The 24,287-nt window shown below is 33.4% G+C and overlaps 4 protein-coding genes and 1 long non-coding RNA gene across 5 annotated transcripts; 2 read left to right on the top strand and 3 right to left on the bottom strand.

Annotated features, from left to right (window-relative positions):
* Positions 1-276: 276 nt before the first annotated feature.
* LOC123228263 (abscisic acid receptor PYL4-like) lies at positions 277-1,105 on the top strand. The gene has a single exon (XM_044653610.1). It carries the CDS (start codon positions 413-415, stop codon positions 989-991), a length of 579 nt encoding a protein of 192 aa, XP_044509545.1. The 5' UTR covers positions 277-412; the 3' UTR covers positions 992-1,105.
* A 1,074-nt stretch (positions 1,106-2,179) lies between these two features.
* LOC123226657 lies at positions 2,180-3,095 on the bottom strand. The gene is made up of 2 exons (XR_006504376.1): positions 2,885-3,095; positions 2,180-2,796 (listed from the first exon to the last, which is right to left on the bottom strand). It is a non-coding gene; the product is annotated as an uncharacterized LOC123226657 (long non-coding RNA).
* Positions 3,096-5,468: 2,373 nt separating this feature from the next.
* LOC123228066 lies at positions 5,469-10,081 on the bottom strand. Its single transcript, XM_044653266.1, has 11 exons — positions 9,286-10,081; positions 8,725-8,767; positions 8,325-8,378; positions 8,130-8,193; positions 7,826-7,882; positions 7,460-7,566; positions 7,318-7,356; positions 7,095-7,183; positions 6,915-6,993; positions 6,104-6,151; positions 5,469-5,856 (listed from the first exon to the last, which is right to left on the bottom strand). The coding sequence occupies exons 1-11, from the start codon at positions 9,465-9,467 to the stop codon at positions 5,776-5,778; spliced, it is 843 nt and encodes a 280-aa protein (XP_044509201.1). The 5' UTR covers positions 9,468-10,081; the 3' UTR covers positions 5,469-5,775.
* Positions 10,082-10,740: 659 nt separating this feature from the next.
* LOC123228067 (RNA-binding protein pno1-like) lies at positions 10,741-12,419 on the bottom strand. The gene is made up of 2 exons (XM_044653267.1): positions 12,279-12,419; positions 10,741-11,567 (listed from the first exon to the last, which is right to left on the bottom strand). Exon 2 carries the CDS (start codon positions 11,507-11,509, stop codon positions 10,862-10,864), a length of 648 nt encoding a protein of 215 aa, XP_044509202.1. The 5' UTR covers positions 11,510-11,567; positions 12,279-12,419; the 3' UTR covers positions 10,741-10,861.
* Positions 12,420-18,280: 5,861 nt separating this feature from the next.
* Positions 18,281-24,004, top strand: LOC123228122 (cytosolic endo-beta-N-acetylglucosaminidase 1-like). The gene is made up of 11 exons (XM_044653366.1): positions 18,281-18,864; positions 19,333-19,470; positions 19,744-19,853; positions 19,961-20,072; positions 20,149-20,256; positions 20,684-20,796; positions 21,406-21,487; positions 22,048-22,128; positions 22,283-22,338; positions 22,676-22,811; positions 23,184-24,004. The coding sequence occupies exons 1-11, from the start codon at positions 18,343-18,345 to the stop codon at positions 23,862-23,864; spliced, it is 2,139 nt and encodes a 712-aa protein (XP_044509301.1). The 5' UTR covers positions 18,281-18,342; the 3' UTR covers positions 23,865-24,004.
* Positions 24,005-24,287: the final 283 nt, after the last annotated feature.

Genomic DNA, 24,287 nt, shown 5'->3' with positions numbered 1-24,287 from the left:
CACTGTTTTTCCCATATGGGAAACGTCTGTGAATAACATTAATATCCCAACAACCAGAAAAGGAGAAAAAAGAAACCAATCAAAGCAAAAGGTTTGGCTTTGGCAATTAAAATATAGTAATAAACAAAGCAAATTTAAACACAAATGATCAACAAAGTGGCATGGCAGCCTTGTACATATGTTGAAATAAAATAAAAAAAGGGATAATTTTAATCTCTCTCACCTAAACTTAGTCCAAAAAAAGAAGCTGCAACTTGCTCATCCACTTGCTTTATCCTTGTTTTCCTCTCAAATCACTCACAAAAACTCCATTTTTAATCCAACTTGCTGCAAAAAATTCCTTAACCCCTCTCTCTTTCCTTCTTCATATATCCCTTCCTTCACAGCACAACCAAAAACAGTAGAAAAAACAATGCCTTCTTCCTTATACCTTCATACAAGAATTACAGCGCCACCGCAGAGACAAATTTCCTACAAATGTTGTGATTTTGAGCTGCCACGACACCACAACCACACGGTCGGGCCGAACCAGTGCTGTTCGTACGCCGTCCAGATGATAAACGCCTCTGTGTCGACTGTTTGGTCAGTGGTTAGGCGATTCGATAATCCGCAGGCGTACAAGAACTTCGTCAAGAGCTGCCACATCATTGTCGGCGACGGCCACGTGGGGAGTCTGCGTGAGGTCCACGTCGTATCCGGGCTTCCAGCAGCCAACAGCACGGAGAGACTCGAGATTCTCGATGATGAACATCACGTGCTGAGCTTCAGTGTGATCGGTGGCGATCACAGGCTCAACAACTACCGTTCCGTTACAACGCTTCATGCCTCGCCGTGTGGGACGGGGACAATCGTCGTGGAATCGTACGTCGTCGACATCCCACCAGGGAACACCAGAGAAGACACCTGCACCTTTGTTGATACTATCGTACGGTGCAACTTACAGTCTTTGGCTCAAATCGCTGAAAATATGGCTCGAAATAACAAACCTTGATCTTAATTAATAAATAGATAGATTGTTTCCAATATGGGTGGATTAAGAAGAGTTTGAGTTGATAGATAGATGATTGTGAATTTTAATTAATTAGTATATAATTACTTCGTTGTTTCTCCTTCTTATTGTTCTTGTTTTTATTTTTGACCGGAGTCCTGCTCAACTTTGTCAGAAAATAAATTTTGAGATATAGTAGCTACACCCATAACTAAAAAGAGAATTGGACAGTTCATATCTAATTTGATTATAAGAATGAAATGCATTCTGATTAACAAAGATTAATAATATACTAAAGATGTCATTTCTTTGCAAAATGGAAAGGAAAATTTTCTTTTATTTCGGCAAGGAAGAACCCATCTTATTTAAACCCTTCTTTTTTGTGGTTAAACCAATTATATTAAATAAGACAAATTTCATATTTAATGATTCATCTCGTAATTTAAATTAAATAAATCAAAATTTTAATTTTAATATATTAACAAAGAAAAACGTCAATCTATAATCTTTTATATATATATGAAAACTTCTTTTTGATTACTCAAATTAGCCCTTAGAGGTAAGGAAAGTTTGAAAGTTTGAATAGCAATAAATTAACTTTGGAGAGGAATCAACTCATTTCTTTTGTACAGAACAAGGAGCTTTGATTGATTAAATTTGCTTCTCTCTCCTTGTGATTTGTGTTTATATGTTTATGATATTGGGAAAGGACGGCGTGGCAACTTGGTTTGCAAGTGGGAAATGAAAATAATAATAACAATAACAACAAGCCAACTCCATTACTTCACCTCGATCTTCAGTTGATTTGACCGCACATACATTTTCTTTAGCCACCCTGGAGAAGTTTCTTTCTCGATTGATTTTCCCGGAAAATTCGTGTCTGGACAGCGGTTAAAATGAGGTACAACTTACGGAGGTTGAGAGTAACAGCAATGTTTGTAAGGGCTAGTTTGAATTAAGATTCTTTCTAAAGCATCGTTTGATCATCAGCTTAATTTTTGTTTAGATAATTTCACCAGGATTATCTTATTATTCTTAGATGAAAAAGAGTTTGAATTTTGAAGCAACTGGTATGGGCAATATTCAAAACTTGATAGTATATTCAGTCTAAATTTGATTGTTATTTGGCGTTCTTATCTTGTAAGCTGTTTCTATTGGTTATTGGAATCAAAGACAACAAACGAAACATCCTACTCCTAAACAATACATGGAACTGTTCAATTTTCCTTACGCCAATCAACAAATTAACAGGATCTGCTCATCACCTTGAACTAAACGAAAGAAACAATACGAATGGGCCTTTCATGTTAGTGCATAATTCGGTTTAAATTATAAAATCAAACAAAACTGTTAAAAAATTATTGTCAAGTTTGATTTGGCTTATACAACTGTTCAGTCAGCATCATCCAAATTTGATTCATGAAGAAATGGCGCCCAGTAGAGCTCTATTGTGGCATTATTGTCCTACAATATTAAAACATATAGAGATAGAAATCAATATATACAAGCAAATATGTTAATGAATCAATTAATAACACATAAGGTTAATTGGTTAAGGTGTGACCTTGGCTGTGAAGAAAGTTAAAGAACCAGATGTTTCCATGGATTTAGAATGTTCAGGGATGTTTCTGTGAAGAAGACACACCATTTACTGCCCACGATTCAATGAGTCACCAAAAAACATCATTCTCTTTGCACGTCAACTGTTGTTGAATGTACGGACACTCCGATTCTTCATAGAGCGGCCGAGTCGATTCGTCCCTCCGTCCTCCTTATCGCGAACGGTACTTTTGGCATCTTCTTCTTCTCTAACCAAAAACAAAACCAAACTCAGACAACGGAATGGTAAGTATATACTGCTTACAAAGTTAATAACAGTTATTGAAAGGGACTCACAGCAAAGAGAGATGGAGAGGGCGGGGAGGTGGTTAAAGCTGGCCAAAGATGCACATGAAGTCTTCGCCATAGAGGATGACTACGAAGACGATGAAAGCAAGGAAGGTGAAGAGATAAGGAGAGAGACGAGGCTTTCTGAAAAAGAAGGTAAAGGAGGTTTCATACTGTTAGTCTGTAGAAAGACATTCGTATGGCACTTTCATGCATAAAGAGAAGATAAAGAAATGGTAGTTTGAGTGGGAAAATAGAAAACTTCATGTATAAAATATGGGTTTAAGTTTTTTTCACTGGTATTTTACGATTAAATTTTTAATTTATTTAATTTAAGGGTTATAAGTCTAATCATTATATTTTCATTTAATTTATTTAATGTAGTTGGTTCTATTTTGAATGAATGATCTAATTTGAGTGAAATATATATTATATATGTATCTAATTGTGTGAAAAAATATATATATACGTACAATTACTCTATATAATAAAGTTATAAATTTAGATGATTATAATTTAAAATATACCAATGAATTATTATGAAAGATTTGTCCACACTTTGTTTACTCATCTCTTGAGTCTTGAGGTTATGCATTTAAGGGTTTTGTTATCTATTAATTATGTTAATTAGATATCAATAAAAGTATGTGTACTCATTTTGAGTACATAAATATATACACATTTATATATGTCATCATGTGATTGGATGATTTTGAATTAAGAATAAAACAATAACCAGTCATATAATAACACATATGAATGTATATATATTTGTATACCCAAAGTAGGTACACATAGTATTGCTCATTAGATATATAATTAGATATTATAGGAAGAATAGGAAACTTAACTCAAGAGATTACCAAGAAGTTAAACCCTCACCAATTGCTTATTCTTTAATTTTTGTAAAAAATTATGTTAAAAAAGCAACCAAAATAAATATGATATATGCAAACTATGCTTGAATTTTTTACCATAATACATAATATTTGTTATTCTCATGATTTAGAAATTTGTAAGCATGAAATTGGCATCTAATGTCCCTTAGATCACTTTTTTGATCAAATATATAAACGCATTCCAATTGTAACATTTTTAAACAAATCTCACGTTAGTAAAACATGAAAAAAAGAATATCACATCCTTTGAGAATGTTAAAATATGACTGATTAAATAATTTGTATTTTCTTAAGTTGTTAAGATGTGTTTTGAGTTACAAAACTAAAAAACAAAACCAAAATAAATTGTATGTTCAAAATTGATAATATCTTTATAATCAGTTACATCAACTAGTATAACAAAATGTATTAACTAAAAGAGGTAATCTTCAAAATTAAACCTTAATTGGCAATTCCTTAAAGAGCCTAACACTCAACCAGTGATCCCAAATGCAAGTTAGGATATGAAATGATAACCATGGCCAAGTGCTGAATGTTAATGCTTCAAATAATTAATTTGGAAGGTGATGTACGATGGTATACAAAGCCATTACTTCACTTAACCTCAAAGTTCTTGAAAGGTTAGATATCATTAATATTTTAATAAAACTAGGTACTCAGGACCTTTTTTTTTTTTTTTTTTTTTGAATGAAGAACTTCATTCACACTAAACAGTCTTTTTAGGATCAAATCAATCACATTATATAAGATAAATTTCAAGTCTAATGACTAATCCCAAACCATTAAACTAAGTTAAGAGTTTGATCTGAATATATCATTAGATAAAACTTAAATCTATGTATATATATAAAAGAAGTCTACTCTTTTACCATTTAAACTACCTTTTGAGAGCAAATCTTGAGACTTGACAATCTCTTAGAGAGGCAGATGAAATGTTTACATTTCATAAAGAGGTAAATTTTCAATTTTGATTGTTGCTTTGTTCTAATTATCCTCCATTAGTTCATGGGTCTAAATCTAGCATCACTAAAAGAGATGAAAAGAGCTAATTAAATTATATGCACTGATATGTTGATGCATTTATCTGCCTTAATTATTCTTTTTACTTTATTTTGCTTATACATAATATGGTTGAAACCAAAGTACATTTTCATGATTAGAGCCTTCAACAGCATGCGCTTTCTACGCTATTGCTGTGAGCCACCAATTTTAATGACTTGCAGATGAAGGGATGGTTTGGAATGATAATAGTTTCATGGGATAAAACCCACAATTAATATTTAATGGACTAACGGACTAAAGAGGAGTTAACTAAACTAGTAAAATATTAAAATATCTAGAGAAAAGTCCTGGGTTCAAAAGTCCAGCCTCTGAACGTGGTCATCCAGCTCTTCCCAGAAGAAATGCTCCTGCATCATAAACATAACCGCTAGAAATTCAAAGAGGAAGTGAAACTTGAGAGGTATGCTACATTATTACTCTAGCCATAGTTTTGATTAGCATTATAGGCAGTGAATTTCATGGAAGGTAGATTTTATCTTCTTTCTCTGCCAGCAACTTCAAGCAGTAGGCTTTACCATTCACCCAAGATATGTGCATCTTCTAATGATCATGCTTCAGAAAAACAGTGATCAATGGGTAAAACTCAATCAATGTGTGCCTACCAAAATGTCAGTCAGAAAGGAATGAGAATATATTGGTAACAGCTTTTTTCTTTCTCGTTGGCATTGTAACAGTCTACAATAAATGGAATAGCAGACTCCTTTTCTTTTTTACCAAAATAATCATATGACTGATGGAAATTTGGAAGCAGAAATGCCAGAGATGTGGTAGCTCTGCTATGAAATTTAAGAATCTGTCATGATGCGGCAATCGAGCAAAACTGTAGGATCATGTCCAAATGCATAACAAACATGGCCCTTGCTGGCAGATATTGCATTGTAGAACTGACATTTCTCAAACTGATATACCCACAAAGACCCAGAGCGAGCTGGTAAATGTTCAAAAGTCGACAGGAGAATAGGAGCTTCGATGCCCTTCAGTAGGTCCTCTAAACCTCCTTACCAGAGATGTAATAAAACTCTGCAAGAACAAGCGGAAAGATATCTAATTGTTAGATGAATTGTAGAACCTGTGAAATTACAATAGTGTTTTCCTCCTGGCCATTGATATTTATCCAAATTACCCTAAGACATTACTCCCATTTAACAGTGATTCTGTCAACAGCTAAGCCTACATGTATGGCACAATGTTTGAATTTTCCTTTCAATGTTTCCCTTCCCATGACGCTAACTTAAGTTACATGAATTACTAGAAAAGGAAAGAGTACCTGTGTTCTGTGTGGTAAGCTGGTCCAAGTATCCAAGTTTGGAATCGCCTGAAGCAGTAAAAGTGTGAAAATTAGAAGAGCACGTTTAATAAACAATATCAGTGCCATGAGTCTGATCAGTCTCACACATTATATCAGACATGGATACTGTACATTTAGGTATTAATATCTGTAGCTTGTAGCAATGTCCCACCAATAATATATACACAAAAACACTCCTGCTCATACAAGTAAATTATGTTGCATTTAGCAAAACATAAAAAAGAAAAAGACAAGAATTTACACCAAATTTAAGGAGATGATCAATTGATATTAAAGGGAAAAAAAAAATGGAATGAACACAACAGCAGCACACATAAATAACATATACAATATCAATCAAGAGGGAAAACTGAATTCAACAGCCATCAGACAATTAGGAAGTGAGCAATGGAAGGAGATTAATGAGGTCGCTTGATGCTTGCTTGACATATGAATGCATCTTGCTTTATAGTCAAGATAACAGAGCCTACCACCAACTCTAGTTATCAACCTCGTTCAAATTTGATACACCATCAAAGCTCTCAGGGTTTAGAAAGTGATCACTTGTTTACTTGAAGTGTTTACTTGCCTAACATATGATCGCACAGCTTCAACAGACTCAACTATGTCCTTAATGGCCCACGTTGGAATTATACAGCAAGAAAATTTGAAGCAAAACATAGATGAATTCCATCCACTTAGAAGAGAAAAATACATGGACGAGATAATCTCGTAATAATAGTTTAAATACAAAGAAAATTAAAAACAAAGAATCAGAGAGAAGACCTACATTTACACCATGAACTCCAAGAAAGAAAAATCGATAAACTGTACCAGCCAGTAGATAGCTTCCAAAGAGGCACAAGATTCTGGAAATCACAGCAATAAAGTCAATCTATACTCCAACACGAAAGAGTCACTGAATTGCTTCCATTTGTAGATAAATGCCAGGAAAGATTAAAACCATTACATTGTTATGAAGGCTCCAAACCAGCCCCACCCTCTTCCAGCAATAGATATAACTGTTGCACAACCAGCAGGATGTCGCAGCACTGTAGCCTGTTAAAAAAAGACAACCAATTTGAAGGCTACCTAATGCATGTATCACAAATTACAGGGTCATTTGATTTTAGAAGCCTATATCATATAACAATAAGGAAAGAAGGAACTGTCTGAGTTTTCTAAATACTCACATAATCACATTTCCCCAATATCTCCATAGACTGTGGCCCCTGTAAAAAAGAATAGTAGGGGTTTGATAGGTCATGAAAGATGTACCAAAAACTAACAGGAAAATCCAATATATTTTAAGCAATTCTAAGGAAAAATTCTCACCTGAACTCCATACTGGTCACATATGACAGTTACAGAAAGTGAACAATTCTTCTTTCGACCAATATTTGACATGTTAACAACAACACCCTTGTGAGGATTCTTTTTATCTATCATGTTCGTAATAAGAGAACAATCATCAGTATGCCAGACTCAATTAACATACAGATGTGAAATAAATTATCTACTTAAGCCATGGCATCAAAAGAGATGAAAAATATACACAGATTTACACACAATGCTAGTGAACAACATATTATGTGTTATGAAAATGCATGACAGGAAATCAGTCCCAGAATTTAAAAAAAAAGCATCATTCTTTTATTTTTTGGTAAGATTAAAAGATAGAAAGGGTTAAATAAACCTTACCCATAACCTCTATACTTGTGCGTGATACAAGCCCAATAGTAGTGCATACATCATATCCTGCATATACCACAAAGATCCTATCAGAAGCCTATGAATGATTATCTCCTAATTTAGTATACTCTCGATCATGTTCCAATCATATAAGGACTCAATAAATCTAAAAGAAGAGCATCAAGGTAGACACTAGATTGAGTCATGTTATGTTTTTGTGATTTACATCTCCCTACAACCCTTTTCCTTCATCATTGGTTCTGCCGCAACTTATTTCAATTGAAATTCCAAAATTAAAATATAATTCTTTTACCACCAATGTTGTTTGACACAAGTGCACTACATTCTGATCCACAGTGTGATGGACCCCCACACTCCTAAAAAATCAAGGGAGAGTTAAAATGAGACGTGAAAATTTGTAAGACAATAATGAACTACACACTTATTATAGCCTACTTAAGTTCATCAATTAAAATTATAATTCTGATAAGATTCCAGATGGAATTACCAAGCAATTAACACATCTAGGAGGGTCATGATTGAATAACATCTCATCGCAAAGCTGCCCAAAGAATCAAAGAAAACAAAATCAATCATGAATCAACCACACATAAAGTTGTATCAAGTGAATAACTGCCTCTAAATTGCCATCATCTATCTGGATCAACCATAGGAACTATAGTCTTATAGATACTGAGCCTAAATTCAACAAGGTTCACAAGTAATTTATCAAGAACAAGTCAATAATCATACACAACAACCACTTGGGTATTTGTAAATAAGCACATAGGAATCAAGCAGGAAAGAATAGTTACACCATCTAAAAAATATGGAAAAAAAATAGTTCATGGTAATAATAAAAATCACTACTGCAAAAAAGAAATAAAATGTGACCTGATGAAGCCAACCTGAAACCAGATCACAGTCTCATTCACAGCTACCTTATAGAACCTGCAACAATTACAAAAACACATTTCAGTTAAATCAAATCTGCCCTACTGTCAAACAAAACCTAATACTATTCAATTATCCATTTTTTAATAAACCATAAATTTCCAACACCTAATTCAACTTTGAGACTGACTATTAAGCTAACCATCAAGGTTGAAAAGCACCTAGCTTTAAGTAACAATATCATATTTTGATTAAATTATTTTTTCAAGTTTGCAAATGTAAATCAATTCCCACCTCCTACACAGTCACAAAAAGTCCTACAAGTTGCCAGTATTGACAAAAATGATCAACTAGTCAACTGCAATAACTTTATTCCAATAAGTCTTGCAACCAATCACATTAAAAGAATTTTTAATTACAAAATTATTTTAATCAGTGACACAGGGAACCTCTCCGCAAACAATGACTCACATTGGCTCCCATTTCCTTTAGCAGTAAATCACACTTAATGCAAAATAAAAACCACCCACATAAATCAACAAAATTACAACACTACATAGAGAGAAAGTGCTAACCCGTCTTCACTCCGGACACCGTGAGGGAACATAGCGAGAGGAGTGGTCAAGCTATAGTTAATGCGCTTATCATGGTCAGTGAAACTGAGTTCACAGACGGCGGAGACCGACTTAAAACGGAGAAGAACAAGCGCTAAGAGAATGATGAAAAGCCATTTCAACAAATCGCCTCCTATCTTCATCGTTGTAAACAGCGAACCAAGATTTTTTCTATCAGGGGTTTTAAATTTCCTTTTCTGATATTTTGTTTTATCTCATTGTTGCAGAGAAATGATGACTCGAGGAGAGATCAGAGATGGGAATGGGACAATAATATAAAACAAAATTAACAACTTCGCTACCCTCACGGTAGGAGTTGTTTAAATTTTAGCACAATCTATCGGCCTCACAAGTTTGGAAAATCTCTAAAAGCCCCAAAAACTTTTAGGGAAATCAATTGACATGTTTTCAATTTGAGATTCATAAATACCTTCTCTTTTTATGCCGAGATCATTTAATAGAATTATGGAATCAACGTTTTGATTTGACTGGAATTCAAACTTTTCGACAGAGACGAAGGTAGGCACCCATATGTGAATACTGTGCATAAAGGGAGGCAGTTGATCGCTAGTGGCTTGAGGTCTGGGAGATAAATTGTAGGCGCAAATGTTCATTAATTAATGGTGGTTTGGTACTCGGGGCCAGGGACAAAATGCCAGCTATATCCACTGTTTTTTTAAATTCTGAGTGCCGCCGAGCTTGGCTTGAATCTGGTGCAATAAATTCAAGCTTGAGCTCCAACAGGGAAAAAATAAAAAAACAAAGAGTTACTAAAATAAAAAGAAATTGTCAAAGATATTAACAAACTCTCGAAACGAATTGTCTAAATAAAACTTTAATTCAAATTCAGCTCATTCAAATAAACATGAATGCAAGAGAAAGTGCATGTAGGAAGATGAAAGCACATACACCAAAATTATGGAATACTCCCTCGAAAACCATTGTATTATTCAGAATATATCTTTATAGAGAAAGTCCTCCCTTGATAAACACATATACATCATCTAGATGAAGTGGATAAAATAATTCTACAAGATTTCATTTCTATGACCCTATTGCTTCGCCGGTTCAGAATCTGGTTTCATAACACTCATTACATTCACACATATAATTATGCAAAATGAAGACATCAGATTCCTTGATTGGATGCTGGTAAAGTTGGATAGATATAGCTCCAAGCAAAGAGAGAATCACCAAGCAAATTGTTGCAGAAAATAAGGAATACAAACATATTCAACATTTGAACTAATAGTCACAGACATGCAGGCATAGGGTTTAACACATGTTATTAATCAGTAAATCCACTTTCAGAAACACAATTACTGCTCATGCAAATATAATAGCACCTAACAAAAAGAATGAATCCTCTCAATAGTACTTCCTTGACAACTTGGTATGAACTACTGTTTCCTGAAATTTGACAGACAAAATTCTAGCCGCTACTTTATATGGTTATACTCATAATATCCAATCTTACAGAACATCCAACAATCCATGAATCAGGGAAATATATTAAAGACGACAGATATAAGAATGATCAAAACCTCTCTGCCAATCTAGCACTAACTGCTCTAAGTTTTGAATACACTTTTCCAGCAGGTGACCCTAAAATGAGGCTGCAAAGTGAATCCCTTGCAATTTTGATGCTGGCAAAAGATCCAAGTATGTGAATTTTTGTGTCTGCAATCACAATCCTTGTCTTTGTGGTATTTTCAATGGTAAACTTTGTTTTGCCACCTTTACCAGACAGCCTTCCGATGGCACGGGACAAATGCTCACCACGAAGTGTTTTGACATCCTTGATCTCAAAAGATTCCACATACAGCTCATCAATACGCAAAAGGGCAATAGCATCTATTACATCAAAACCTAGCATGAATGCATGCACAAAATCTGCACACTTCTGTAGGTTACTTATGTCTGGTGTGTCATGTCTAGTCTTCAATTCAACTCTACGAGCCTTGAGATTCATACGGATGTCAATCTTCATCTGCTCATATACTGGAGTGTAGATGTCCATCCATACTTTCTTAAGAGGTGAATACCTATGAGGTGGGACAGAGACCTTCCGAAACTGCACTCGACCATCAGACATCTCATGTGCCTTCAAAGGCTCAAACTGTGGCTTCGGTGGCAAATAGCCAGAGTCCTTTGGGGTTTGAGTAGAAACTGTTTCAACTTCCATGGGAATCGGGATTTCTCTGGACTGTGTTGTGCAAAAGCAAGTTCTTCCCCTTAAATTTCTGATAGATACAGCATAAATACAAATTCAATACTGTTAGCTATATTATGGCTCCATTGATTTTCAGAACTCCAATTGGAAACCTACTACTACCATTAAAACAAGAAGCAAAGCAGCGATTAACAAAAATAATCTAACAAGACTGACACATAAACCATCTTTTAATAAACCCAGCAAACAATCAAATCAAATGCACGTTAACTTCCCAGCATCTGCCATGTTAAGTGTCAACATTACTCAAAATCTCTGATCATACCATAGAATATTTTAGTTATGTAACTATTTTATATAATGCCGTTCCTAAAGTATGGTTACATGAAATCAAAACTTTCTACTCATAACTAAACTATAAATTATCGGCATCCTGTAACCCTTAACATCAAAAACTAATAACTCTTGCAATACATAAAGTATAAATATGTTGAAAATTGCATCCAATAAACAAACCCAGCAAAAATAGGAACACATACAAGCCTCAATTTTTATTCATAAAAAACGTTCTTATCCTATCATGTAAAGTCCAAAGGAAATAAAAATCATCCATCAAATCAATGAATTACTGAAGAGAACAAGTAAATCATGAAGCTTAAACAAAATTCCTCGAATCGAACTGTAAAAGGTAAGATTGAAGGCAGCGTTATTTCGTTGGATAGATTTTCTTATATTAAAAAAGACAAAAGGATGTTGACAAAGAAGAGAGAATTAAATTCACCTGAAACGAATTTGCTACTCCGATCGATGTCGGCTACCGACGACGGCGCAGTGTGAGGCTCGAGAGAAGTAAAGCCGAAAGAGAGGGGGAGGGGGGGGGGGGGGCGCAGGCTTGGAAGTATGGGTAACTGTCGATGCTATTTCGCTACGACACCGTTCTGTTTCACTTAACCTAGCCTGTTTGAGGATATAATGGTAAAATCTGTACGTAATTCCGCAGCTTCTCCAAATTTTTTAAAAATTGACTATTTTTCAACTTTTTCTCCAATAAATGGACAATCGGTTGGAAATGGAATTCCCTCATAATTTATTAGAGAAATGCTGTATGCACAACTATTTTTCACCGAAATTGCAACTGACGTCACGTGGCAGCTTGTCCTTCAACTTTTCTGCATCAAGACAGACTCATCTAACGGTTGTGCTTCAGTCACGTCAATCGGTTGCAATTTTCGGTGTAAAATCATTGTGCGTGTAGCATTTCTCAATTTATTAATAACTGTGCGCATTGCTTCGGATATTTTATGACTTTGTGTTGACTATGGGGTTTGCCCCCTCCCGGGAAAGCTGACGCAGTATTTTGGAATTAATAAAATTATGTATATTTATTTTAAATATATTATTATATAATTAAATAATTTTAAATTAAAAATAAAATATTATTTAATTATTTAATTATTTAATTATTTAATGATATATTTTATATTTAAAATAAATACATATAATACTATATTTTAGAAATTTATAGTCGACAATACAATTTTGTGCCTGTTTTGTGTTCACACTTATTTCAACATTTTACACCCATAGACTGCAATTTTCCTGAGGCAATTATAGGAATAGCAACTTGGCCCCAACTTTAGAGGTTCTGACCCTAACGGGGAGGAAATTCTCTAATAAAAACGGAAAAATGGGCAGGGATAAGGATAAAAAAAATCTTCGTAATCAAGGACGGAGATACATATATCCCCGCCCCGCCCAACCCCACCCCCACCCCCATCCCCACCCCCTAAATCTAATATATTAATATAATAATTTCTGAACTATTAAATTCTATAAACTTTTGCATTAAGATTTATTAAAACTATAACTTTAATTTTACTAATTTTTTAATTATCAATTATCAGTTTTTACTAATTTCTGAACTATTAATCTAATATATTAAAAAAAAACCTCAAAGTCTCATTATTATAAAATGCAAATGCACAAAATTAATTATATTTCAACTTCAAAACTTAGTTAGTCAATCCACTAGGTTTTACAAAAAAACAAAAACAAAAACAAATTATAAACTTGATAAAATCAATTGAAGTGAATGAAAAATGTTAAATTTAATGTTATTACAAAATTACCTTAAATCACATACATATTTACTAAAAACTATAACCTTAATAATTTTTATTACAAAATTACCACCCATCTTTTAATCCTAAATTTAAATCTCCTTTTCCTTCCATTTTTCACTCCACAGCCGCACACTCCCTCTCTCAGCCAAAGCTTCCATCTTAATTAGTTTAATATTTTTAATTACAAATTCGTTAGTATTTCCTATGTAAGTTGTTTTTAAATTAATTTTGCTTTTAAAATTGATTATTGCAAGTTAGTTTTTAAAATGTTGTTTTGTATCAACATAAAGAATTAATGATTATATCAACATAAAGAGCTACTAATAAAGAGATTGATTATTACATATTATTAGATTTTGTGAAAACTTTGTATTTGAACTAAAATAACAATGAATATTCTGTAGCTCTTGTAGCAAGTGATATTTTGAAAAAATATGATTTATTTTATTTATTGAAATACAAGAAGGAATTAAAATTTATATTTATAGGTATAAGGAGAGAATTTTTCCTGCGGAGACGAGGAAGGGATTTTTCCCCGAGGGGATTTTTCCCCGCGGGGACGGGGAGGGGATGGGGAAGGGATTTTCCTTCCCGTAACAGGGATGGGGATTGATATCCCCTTCCCGCCCCTCCCTGTTGCCATCCCTAGGCAATTAATGGGCAAAGAATTTGCAGATTTCACATCATTTATACCATCAAATTTTTTAATAATAATATCAAATATGTCTAATTTTAAATATTTAATTAAATTTTAAATAATATATTTTTATATAATTAAATAATATTAAATTAAAGATAAATAAAAATATATATATCATCCAACTACTTAATATTATTTCTCAATTTTTAATAGCATTATTTGAAAAGCTGAATCTTTAAACCAATTCCCAAGCAAGGTACTTCAATTGCGAATAATGTGATTTTACTTTACAATTGATCCATGGCATTTAATCAATTTTTAGTCTTTCATCAAGCACAAATTCACAATGAACAAGTTTCGCTTTTTTTTCTTGGGGGTACCCCACCTTGGCTTAGATTCCAAAGAAAAAAAAAGTTCTTAGGCCAAAGGACTTATTTATACCCAAAGTATCTTATTTTTTAAGTTTTTCCTTCTTAATTTTAAAAATTTCAAACACTCATTTATAAAAAGTTAAAGTTAACAGAACTTTAACATTTTAAAATTTAATCTCATTCTCCCCCTTAAACTCTAAAAACTAAAAATTTATCACGTAGACAAGTTTTAAAAAATGATATTTCCCCTTCTAAGGGTTAATTTTCAATCTTCAGTGTCATTGCCAACAACGAAGAGTCCACAAAGTATCACTATACTTCGATAATCTCTTTCCCTTCTTCTGAAGCTTCAATTAATGAAGATCTTATCTGAAAAGACAAAACTCTTTGTCTTCCCAAATAAATATGAGATCTTCATCTTCATTTGGGAAGACGAAGATCTTGTTTGCTCGTCTTCATTTAGAAAGATGATTTCTAGATGAGATCTTCATCAATCAGAGTTCTAGAGGGGAAAAGAAACCACCAGAGCATGGGGATCTATTAGAGATTTATCATTGTTGTAGATTGAAATCTAGACCCTAGAAGGGGAAATGTCATTTTTTAAAACTTAGTCTAAGGGGCAACTTTTAGTTTTTAGGGTTTAGGGGGAAAATGAGATTAAATTTTAATTTATTTTTAATATTACTGATAAAATAACGATTTTACCTTTGAAACTAACAAACTTAACCTTTCTTAGGTAAGTGTTTGAGATTTTCATAATTAAGGGAAGAATAGTTGAGAAAACAAGATTCCTTGGGTGGGAATAAGTCTTTTGACCTTATTATTATTATTATTAGGCTAAATGACTATTTCCCACCCAATGTTTGATGAAATAACTATTTGTACTTTTATATTTAAAAAAGTCAATTTTTCACCCATTAATCAAAATCAACCATTAATTTTAAGGGAATTTATGTTATTTTGTATAAGTATTATAATATAATGTAATTAGCTGTCATTTTATTCTTGAGGTTTAAAATTTTGCAAAAATTCCTCTACTAGACTAAACTATGAATAGTATCTCAAGGTTGTAAATTTATCTTCATCTTTATCTTCATTTAGATAATTCGTCTTTGTCCACTCAAGGAAATTTTCTCAAGTGAACAAAGACGAATAGTCTAGATATCATCCCATATTAAGTTCCCTTGGGCAATGTATTCATAGACATATCATTGTATTCATTTTTTAACTATGTTTATAGATAGATCATTAGAAAGGGGAAGTGGCAGACGAAGATGAATCGTTTGGTAGAGGAATATTGTTCATAGTCCAATCTAGTAGAGAAATTCCCTATGAATTATGAATGATTTGTCTTCATCTGCCTGAGGAATTTTGTCTTCATTTTCTCGTCGAATAAAGACAAAGCCATGTTCATCTGATTCTTCAATCGCCGACGACTTCTCCCAAGCAACCGACACGTGAAGATGAAGCATATTTGATTGTCGATTGGAACGAAGGAAGTGCCCAGAGAAGAGAAAAAAAAAACCTATGAGAAAATGTTAACTTTTCAAATCTTTGGGCTAAGAGGGGAAATGAGATAAATTTAAGTTTATAAAATTATTTTATTAAATAATAATTTTATTCTTAATTTTAACTAAAAATTTTAATAGAATAATAAGTTTTTAAAATTTTGAAACCGTAAGAGTTAGAGTTTAAAAATACACTAAACTTTGGGTGAGAATAAGTCTTTTGGGCTTCTTGCTATTAATAGGTATGGAGAAAGAATAGGTTTTTTGGGGACCAAACGGCCCTCCCTCTCTCTCTCTCAAGTCTTAAGTCACAATTGTTACAATGAATTTAAATTCATTGCACTGCCAATATTAAATTCATTTGGCCAAAAGACATATTCCCACCTAACTCATATTCGTAAACTTTCAAAAATTCAAAAAATCATTTATTTATTAAATTTTATTATTACTATCAAGAATAAAATTATCATTTAATAAAAATATTTAAAAAATAAAAACTAAAATATTTTCCCCCAGATTTAAAATTATAAAAATCCCCACCCAAAGATTGAAAGCTAAAAATTTTCCCCCTAAAGTTTTTCCAGCCAAGTTGCCAGTAGTCGGAGATGGCGACGACCTTCTCCTCTCTCCCTCATGGCCTGTCTATCAATCTTGTTCCCTTCCCGATCGAAGAGAAGCCATTTCATTCTCTTTTTGGAGACTAACTATTCGTGTGAAAAATCTCCATATACCAACAATTCATTTTTCCATATGACTGACAACGAAGCCGTTTATCCAATGAGTGATGAAGTGTTGACACCGACATGACGAGAACAAACCACCTTTCTTCCTACTGTGTCAATGCCAACACTAATTAGGTCAAAATCGAGCTACATCTCTCGCTCGATTTTGATTGGATTTTATGCTGAATGGGAGAGAAGTGCAAGCTCATGAAGGGAGGATGCAATGGCAGCTAGGTCTTGATAAAGGAGGATGTCGACGACATTGAAACCGATTTGGAAACTTATGTTGAAAAGAGGGTGAAACTATGATTTTTCAAAAGATAAGGGGAGCGGTTGTATGTGGGAAAAAGATAGGAGATTGGAACCCTATACTTGAGGGGAAAAACCATTTTTAAATCTAAAAATATAAGATTAAGAGTAAAAATAAAATTTCAAAACTTTGAAGTATTCCTAAAATATGAGTTTAAATAAAATTTATAAATAACAATTTTATCTCTAACAGTAATAATAAAATTTAACAAAAGAATGAGTATTTAGATTTTCAATAATTAGTAGATGAAAAAACGGTTTGTATCAAACCTTGGTGGGAAATAGTCATTTGGCCAATTCACTTAAAATATTAAGGCAGTGTAATTGACCACAATTACAATTCTAAGTTCATTACTAAAGGATTTTATTGAGGGCAAATGACTATTTTCCACCCAAGTTTTGGTGAAATGACAGACATATTCGTGGCAAGTAAAAAATCTAAATATTTATTTAAATTTTAGTCTATTAAGATACACCTGTAAATGTTCTGTTAGAGTTAGGGTAAAATCATTATTTTACTAATAATATTAAAATAATTAAAATTAGATCTCGTTTCTCTCATTGATTTAGAAAACTAACAAGTTTTTTCCAAAATTAAGTTTTGAAAAATTTATTTAACTCCAAAGATATCAAACCTAAAATTTGGTCATTTCTATAAGTGAATAGTAACTTTATAGCGGATGAAGGAGTCGTCATCCAATCTAGCAAAGTTCGGGGCCTATGGTCATCACCAGTAGCCAGAGGGAGAGATGAAGAAAAAGCCTAAACATTTGAGGGAGAAAAAGTCACTTTTTAAAGTTGAGATCGGGGGTGAAATATTAATTTTTAAAATCTAATAGAAAAAATGAGATAAAATTATATATTTTTTAATAATATTATTAAATAATAATTTTGCTTTTATATTTAAATATAATTTTAATAAAAGTTTTGAGATGATGGGGTGTTTAGATTTTTTATTTACATGGGTGTGTCTTAAAATGAGTTAAAAATTGCGTGGGAAATAGTGCTTTGGCCTTTTACTAACAAATGGGTCCGTGACTTTGTCAATGCCTAATGGGAATTGTTTTTTGGACATTTAAAAGGTTTAAAATTCCCACCAACGGAATAAAGGTAAGTCGACGAAGACCAAAACACAAGTAATTCCAGTTCACCAAGTGGGTGAGCTTCGTCTCATGTTCCGATTTCTTTTTCAGTCAGTACTTTCTCTTCTTCCCGCCTATATAAGCCGTGAGACCCTAACAACTCTCCGCAAATTACTCAACTCAATACTCTTTCCTTTTCACTTCTTAATCTTCATGGCTCAACCTCAGCCACAGCCTCAAATTCAACTTCAGTCCCATGATCCTCCACCCTTCAACCCATTACAGCCCTCCGTTCCGATCTCCTATCCGATTAAAACCCTCAAGGACCTTGCCTCTCGCGCTTACTTTGACTCCTTTCACTACCCTTTTAACAAGTCCACTGTTTCTCTTCAGAACGCTGCGTTTGAGCTCCCTAACCGGCCCAGGATCTTGGTTTGCCATGATATGCAAGGTGGTTACGTGGACGATAAGTGGGTCCAAGGTGGAAGTAACGCTGACGCCTACGCCATCTGGCATTGGTACTTGATGGATGTTTTTGTTTATTTTTCACATAATTTGGTCACCTTGCCACCTCCTTGTTGGACTAATACAGCTCATAGACATGGCGTTAAGGTATTTTTATTTTTTATTTTAATTTTATTGTTGATGTTGGTGGTTTTAGTTGCTTAAAAAATTGAAGTGTGCTTTATTTGAGCTCCTTTAATAAGATATAGGAGCTCAATTTCAGAATTATGAGTTAGTTTTTATTGAAATTTCACCAGTTGTTTGCAAAAATGCCTTGCTTGTTTCATTTTATATTGACTTTTTCAACTGTTGTTTGTAAAATTTTATTGCAGTCTCATTTGATTGGTGTGTTTGGTGATTTGAAATTAATGTTTCATGTTAATGCTAGTATGTTTTTTAAAAAGAGAATTAAAATCTTCTTAATTTGAGTGAGTTTAATTGAATATATAAGCTCAATTTCAGATTTTTTAGCAAGTTATGGAATTCGACCAATGATACGCAAAATGGATTGCTTGTTGATTGCGACTATGTTAGCTATTGAATATGACGTTCTTGTTGGTGTCCATGGAATTGAAGGTACTAGGGACCTTTATCTTGGAATGGGATGAAGGAAGGACTATAGCCAATGAATTGCTCTCAACAAAGGAGTCTGCTCACTTGTATGCTGAGAGATTGGCAGAGCTTGTTTCTGCTTTAGGGTTTGATGGGTGGCTGGTATATATTTTTTTTTACCAAGTTTACATCTTTCAATTTTCGTCTAGCTTTTTGCAGTTCTATCAACTTCATGGAGCCATTTACTTTTAAAATTTCTTTGTCAATATTATAAGCAGAAGATGTTTTTTTCCATAAAATCTTGATATAAATATAAAACATGTAAATGGAGAAAAAAATCAAGTTTGTTTCTAGGGATAACTTTTTTTCTTGCATGCATATGTCTGTGTTTGTGGGAGTTCCATATGTTGCTGACTAAGGAACTGTTACTTGCAGCTTAATATGGAGATTGAATTGGATGTAAAGCAAATACCTAATATGAAAGAATTTATCAGCCATTTAACACAAACTATGCACTCCTTAGTGCAGGGATCTTTGGTCATCTGGTGAGTGTCATAAGTCAAGGGTATACAACTTTTCTATTCACCTGAATTTGATGTTGCTCTGAACCAAAAAATTAGTTTCTATGTGACGGATAATTGCCGCTTTGCAGGTATGATAGTGTTACAATTGATGGGGATCTTCAATGGCAAAATCAACTGAATGAAAAAAATAAGCCTTTCTTTGATATCTGTGACGGCATATTTGTAAACTATACATGGGAGGTGAAGCCTCATTTTCATCTCCCACAAGGAATATTTTATCTTTGTCTCTTTGTAAAATTTTTATTGTGTCATGCAGGAAAATTACCCAAAGCTTTCAGCAGCTGTTGCTCGTGATAGAAAGTATGATGTCTACATGGGAATAGATGTATTTGGAAGGAACACCTATGGTGGTGGAAAATGGAACGTACGTGTGCCATTGATTTTATGTGATTGGTGAATCTTTGTTATAAAAATTGATCTTTTTGTTGGTTCTTGTGATTCCTATTCAATTGATTCTGCAGAAGGTGTTATGCAAATATGATTTCACTGTGCATTTTTGCTTTTTCTTTGTAGTTCATGTCTTACTATATGTCCTCAAGGAGCAAGTACCATTGTTCAAATGTGAATATTGATTTCGGATTAAACAAAAAAATGTTTGGTTTATCTTATTCAAAATTTTATATTGGTGGATATGATTTCAAAAATCAAGAGATATGCAGTATTTGGAAAGTAAATATGCATCATTGAACCCACTAAATTGCTTTGTGTCTGACTTTACTTCTTGTTTTATCAATTGAATTTGAGTGGCAGCAGGAGTTTATTTATTAATTATAAAATTCTTTATATATCAGACAAATGTTGCACTTGATTTGCTAAGGAAGGATGATGTGTCAGCTGCCATATTTGCTCCTGGATGGGTCTATGAGACTAAGCAACCACCTGATTTTGAGACTGCCCAAAATCGGTAACACTTGTCTCTTGTTAAGAATTTTATGAATTTGATTGTATATATTGACATTGATAATTGTAATAAGTTCTCTTGTTAGTCTGTAATTTATTCTTTTGACTATGGTATGGACATACTAGACTCTACTATTTGCATTATGATTTGATGTGCCAAGTTCACCATCTCAAGATTTCCACTTTTGTTTCCCTTTTTGGTCCCATGAATGACAGATTGTTACAGTCTGAAGACTCATCTCCATCTGATCTTTTGGTATACATAAAAATTTTCAGTATATTCGCATTATTATAGAAAGTAATGCCATGTGGGACTGACACCACATGGACCCCATCATGGCATGAGAAGAAATATTAGAATAGATCTCATAATTTTTTTGGCTAAGCCTAAAAAGTTATATAAATTGCCCTCTCAATGATGCTTTACTTCTACCAGGAGCAATCCTCAACAATGACTTTTTCCACCCGTTTATACTGTTTCAATTAATAGATCATCTTTTACTACCATTTTTCTTTCATAGTATGATTAATACATTTTTGAATGTTCAAGTATCCTGTGAGTCTTTACACAACTGTTTGGTGAGGTTATTTCTATACTCCCTTGGTTTTGCAGCTGGTGGTCCCTTGTTGAGAAATCATGGGGAATTCTACAAAAGTATCAGAAAGCTTTGCCATTCTACACAAACTTTGATCAGGTCTCAACCGTATGAACTTGTTTATTTCTTAACCCTCACTTTGCTATGTATTTGGCATCTAAAAGCAACAGATATAAGTTACTTCTAAAATAATTATTTTCGACATGTTTTTATCAATCGTCTTTAAATTTTTGGCAGAAAGCTTTACATGATATGATTACCCTCTCTAACATAAAATTACTGCTTATCAATCTCCTGTTACTGATAAATAGAAATTAGGTTATCACCTCCCTGAAAAATGCTCTGAGTCTCTTTTAGTGGCTGCTTAAAGTCAGCTTTGATTTTGGTAAAGAGAGAGAATCCATTGGATAAATCTCATCTATGAGATTGCGGTAAAAAACATCAATTTGTTTATTCATTTAGGCTGGTTTGATTCTAACCAACTGGTAAGCAGGTGTGAAACATAAGATGTTGCTTTAAAATGATTAATGCAAAAGAGTAGGAATTCGGTTAAGATACTTCTTGTCAAGTGAAATTTAGTAAAATTTGCCTCACTTGCAGTTTGTGGGATGCTCAATATGCCTGTTCTGTAAATGCTGACTGTCTCCACTATTGTGCAGGGACGTGGTTTTCATATTTCTATTGAGGGAAGGCAAGTATCAAATGCTTCTTGGAATAACATTTCTTCTCAAAGCTTTCAGGTATGGCCTGAATGGATATGTTTGTCTTTTGTATAAGAACTGAACATACTACTGATATTGATTGGCAATATCACAATATATTTTAGTGTGTTACTCATGTTGATCTTGTTAGCTATCTTTTTCGATTTTTAATTCTCTACTTTATTTTTTGCAGCCTTTTCTTGGGTTTAATGATGATCCAAATTCTGATACCGTTCAAGTCCTAGTCGAGTAAGTTTTAACATCATGTATCTCTCATTTTATATAATGTCTTGTGGACTTCTTAGATGTTCATTTCTACTGATAGCATGAGACATGCTATATTAATTAGTTATGTGTAGAATGCTCCAAGTTCTAGCATAAACTATGAAAGCCTGATTTTAGAATATTTTGAATATGTCTGCGAAGCTTCACATTGCATATATTTTCTTACAAATGAGAAGAATTTGCGTGAGTTGCACAGTTCATTTTCCCTTCCATCATAACCTTTATATATATTTTTATGTACTTTTTAATTGATTTTATTTGTCAAATTTGCCTAAGTTGAACATACACTTTCTAAATTTAGCTTCAAAGAAGCATCTTATAGCGGAGGAGCGAACCTCACATTTAAGGGAACTCTTGAAAGCGATGCCCAGTTCACTGCAAGGCTTTTTGAAGGAGAGCTTCTTTCGGGGGATTCACCTGTTCACGTCTCATATTCTGTAAGATAATTGTTCTATAAATTAAGGTTACTGTACTAGGCAAAAATGTTATGATCATATCAATGTCATAGAACACCTCTAAATAATTCGCATATCAACAAAACACAGGAGAGATATTAGGTTTGTATGTGTATCTCATATCACTTGATAATATTAAGATAAAATTGGTTAAAATAGTTTATGAACTCCTTAAACTGTCAAGGGGCACTTTAAATTGTGAAGTGTAAAAACAAAATCATGATGGACTGTATTTTTAAAATTGATAATATTTTGACGGTGGACAAGATTATTAGATTGGGGTTGTTATATGTCCTTACATTCCTCTAACAATATACTGATGAAAGACCAATTGTGTGCACAAAATTACCGCAGGTGAAATCAAAAGAAAATTCTCTACTGGGCCTCATTATGGAGTTCTCTTCTCCCACAGAAGGAAGAAAGTTAGTTCCTATTACGGCTGAGGGAACGGATCAATTCTTAGGCAAATTCAGTCATATCATTGTGCTTGATCAAGTTCAAAATGCTTCAGGATGGTCCATACTGGAGGGTGAGATTGAAATGAATGGATACACAATAACGGGAATTAGAGCTATATGTTACAGGCCAGATCCTGTAGATTTAGCTCATGGTCCGGCACAATATTTTGCAATGCTTGGTCATGTCACGGTTAAAACTGCTGGACAGAGTTCATACTTCCCTCCATCTAGTTCTTGGCTTGTCAAGGGTGAATATATCAAGTGGACTTCAGGTTCTGAGGGTTCCAAAATTCTGAGTATCAAGATCAGTTGGGGATTATTGGTGAGAATATTCTTGCACTTCCCAAAGTATAATGTCTATGTCGAGAAACTAGCAGGGAAAACTTTTCTAAATCGAAGTGGAAGACAAGAAACGACGTACGAGTATCTCGGGGCTGCATACGTGCAAGCCTTTTATGTTTCTAACCTTACCGTTCCTTCTGGAGTCGACAGTCTTAAGTTCATTATTCAAGCATGTGATGACACCGGATCGATCCAGAAGCTGGATGATTCTCCATTTTTTCAGCTTGATGTTTGATTAGTACTAAGGCTAATGCAATGCTTCCGTTGCATACGTACTATTTGTCCCTGACAAGGTTTGACTGATATTTGCTTGTGTTTACCAACTATTATATCATAAAAATAAATTTTACCATGAATAAATTTCTCTTTGCAAAATGTGATTTGTTCTGCAGTCTGGTAGATTAATTACACAAATTTATACCCTATATTTAGACAATTAATCAATTGAATTATACCAAATTCTCATAAAAATTTGAAAGTAAAATATTTACGGGATCAAACAAATTTGATACGTTATTGTTGATACAGTATTAACTCTGAATCCGATTGACTATTGATTATCACTCTGGTAAAACTAATCTTTCTTTCTTATAAGCTTTTAAAATAACGATATTTTGATAGATCAATAATTACGCATGGATTGTATCTCTTTTTTAAT

This window comes from Mangifera indica, chromosome 10 (assembly GCF_011075055.1).
Source record: "Mangifera indica cultivar Alphonso chromosome 10, CATAS_Mindica_2.1, whole genome shotgun sequence".
Taxonomy (NCBI): Eukaryota; Viridiplantae; Streptophyta; class Magnoliopsida; order Sapindales; family Anacardiaceae; genus Mangifera; species Mangifera indica.
This window is presented reverse-complemented; position numbering and strand designations above follow the sequence as displayed.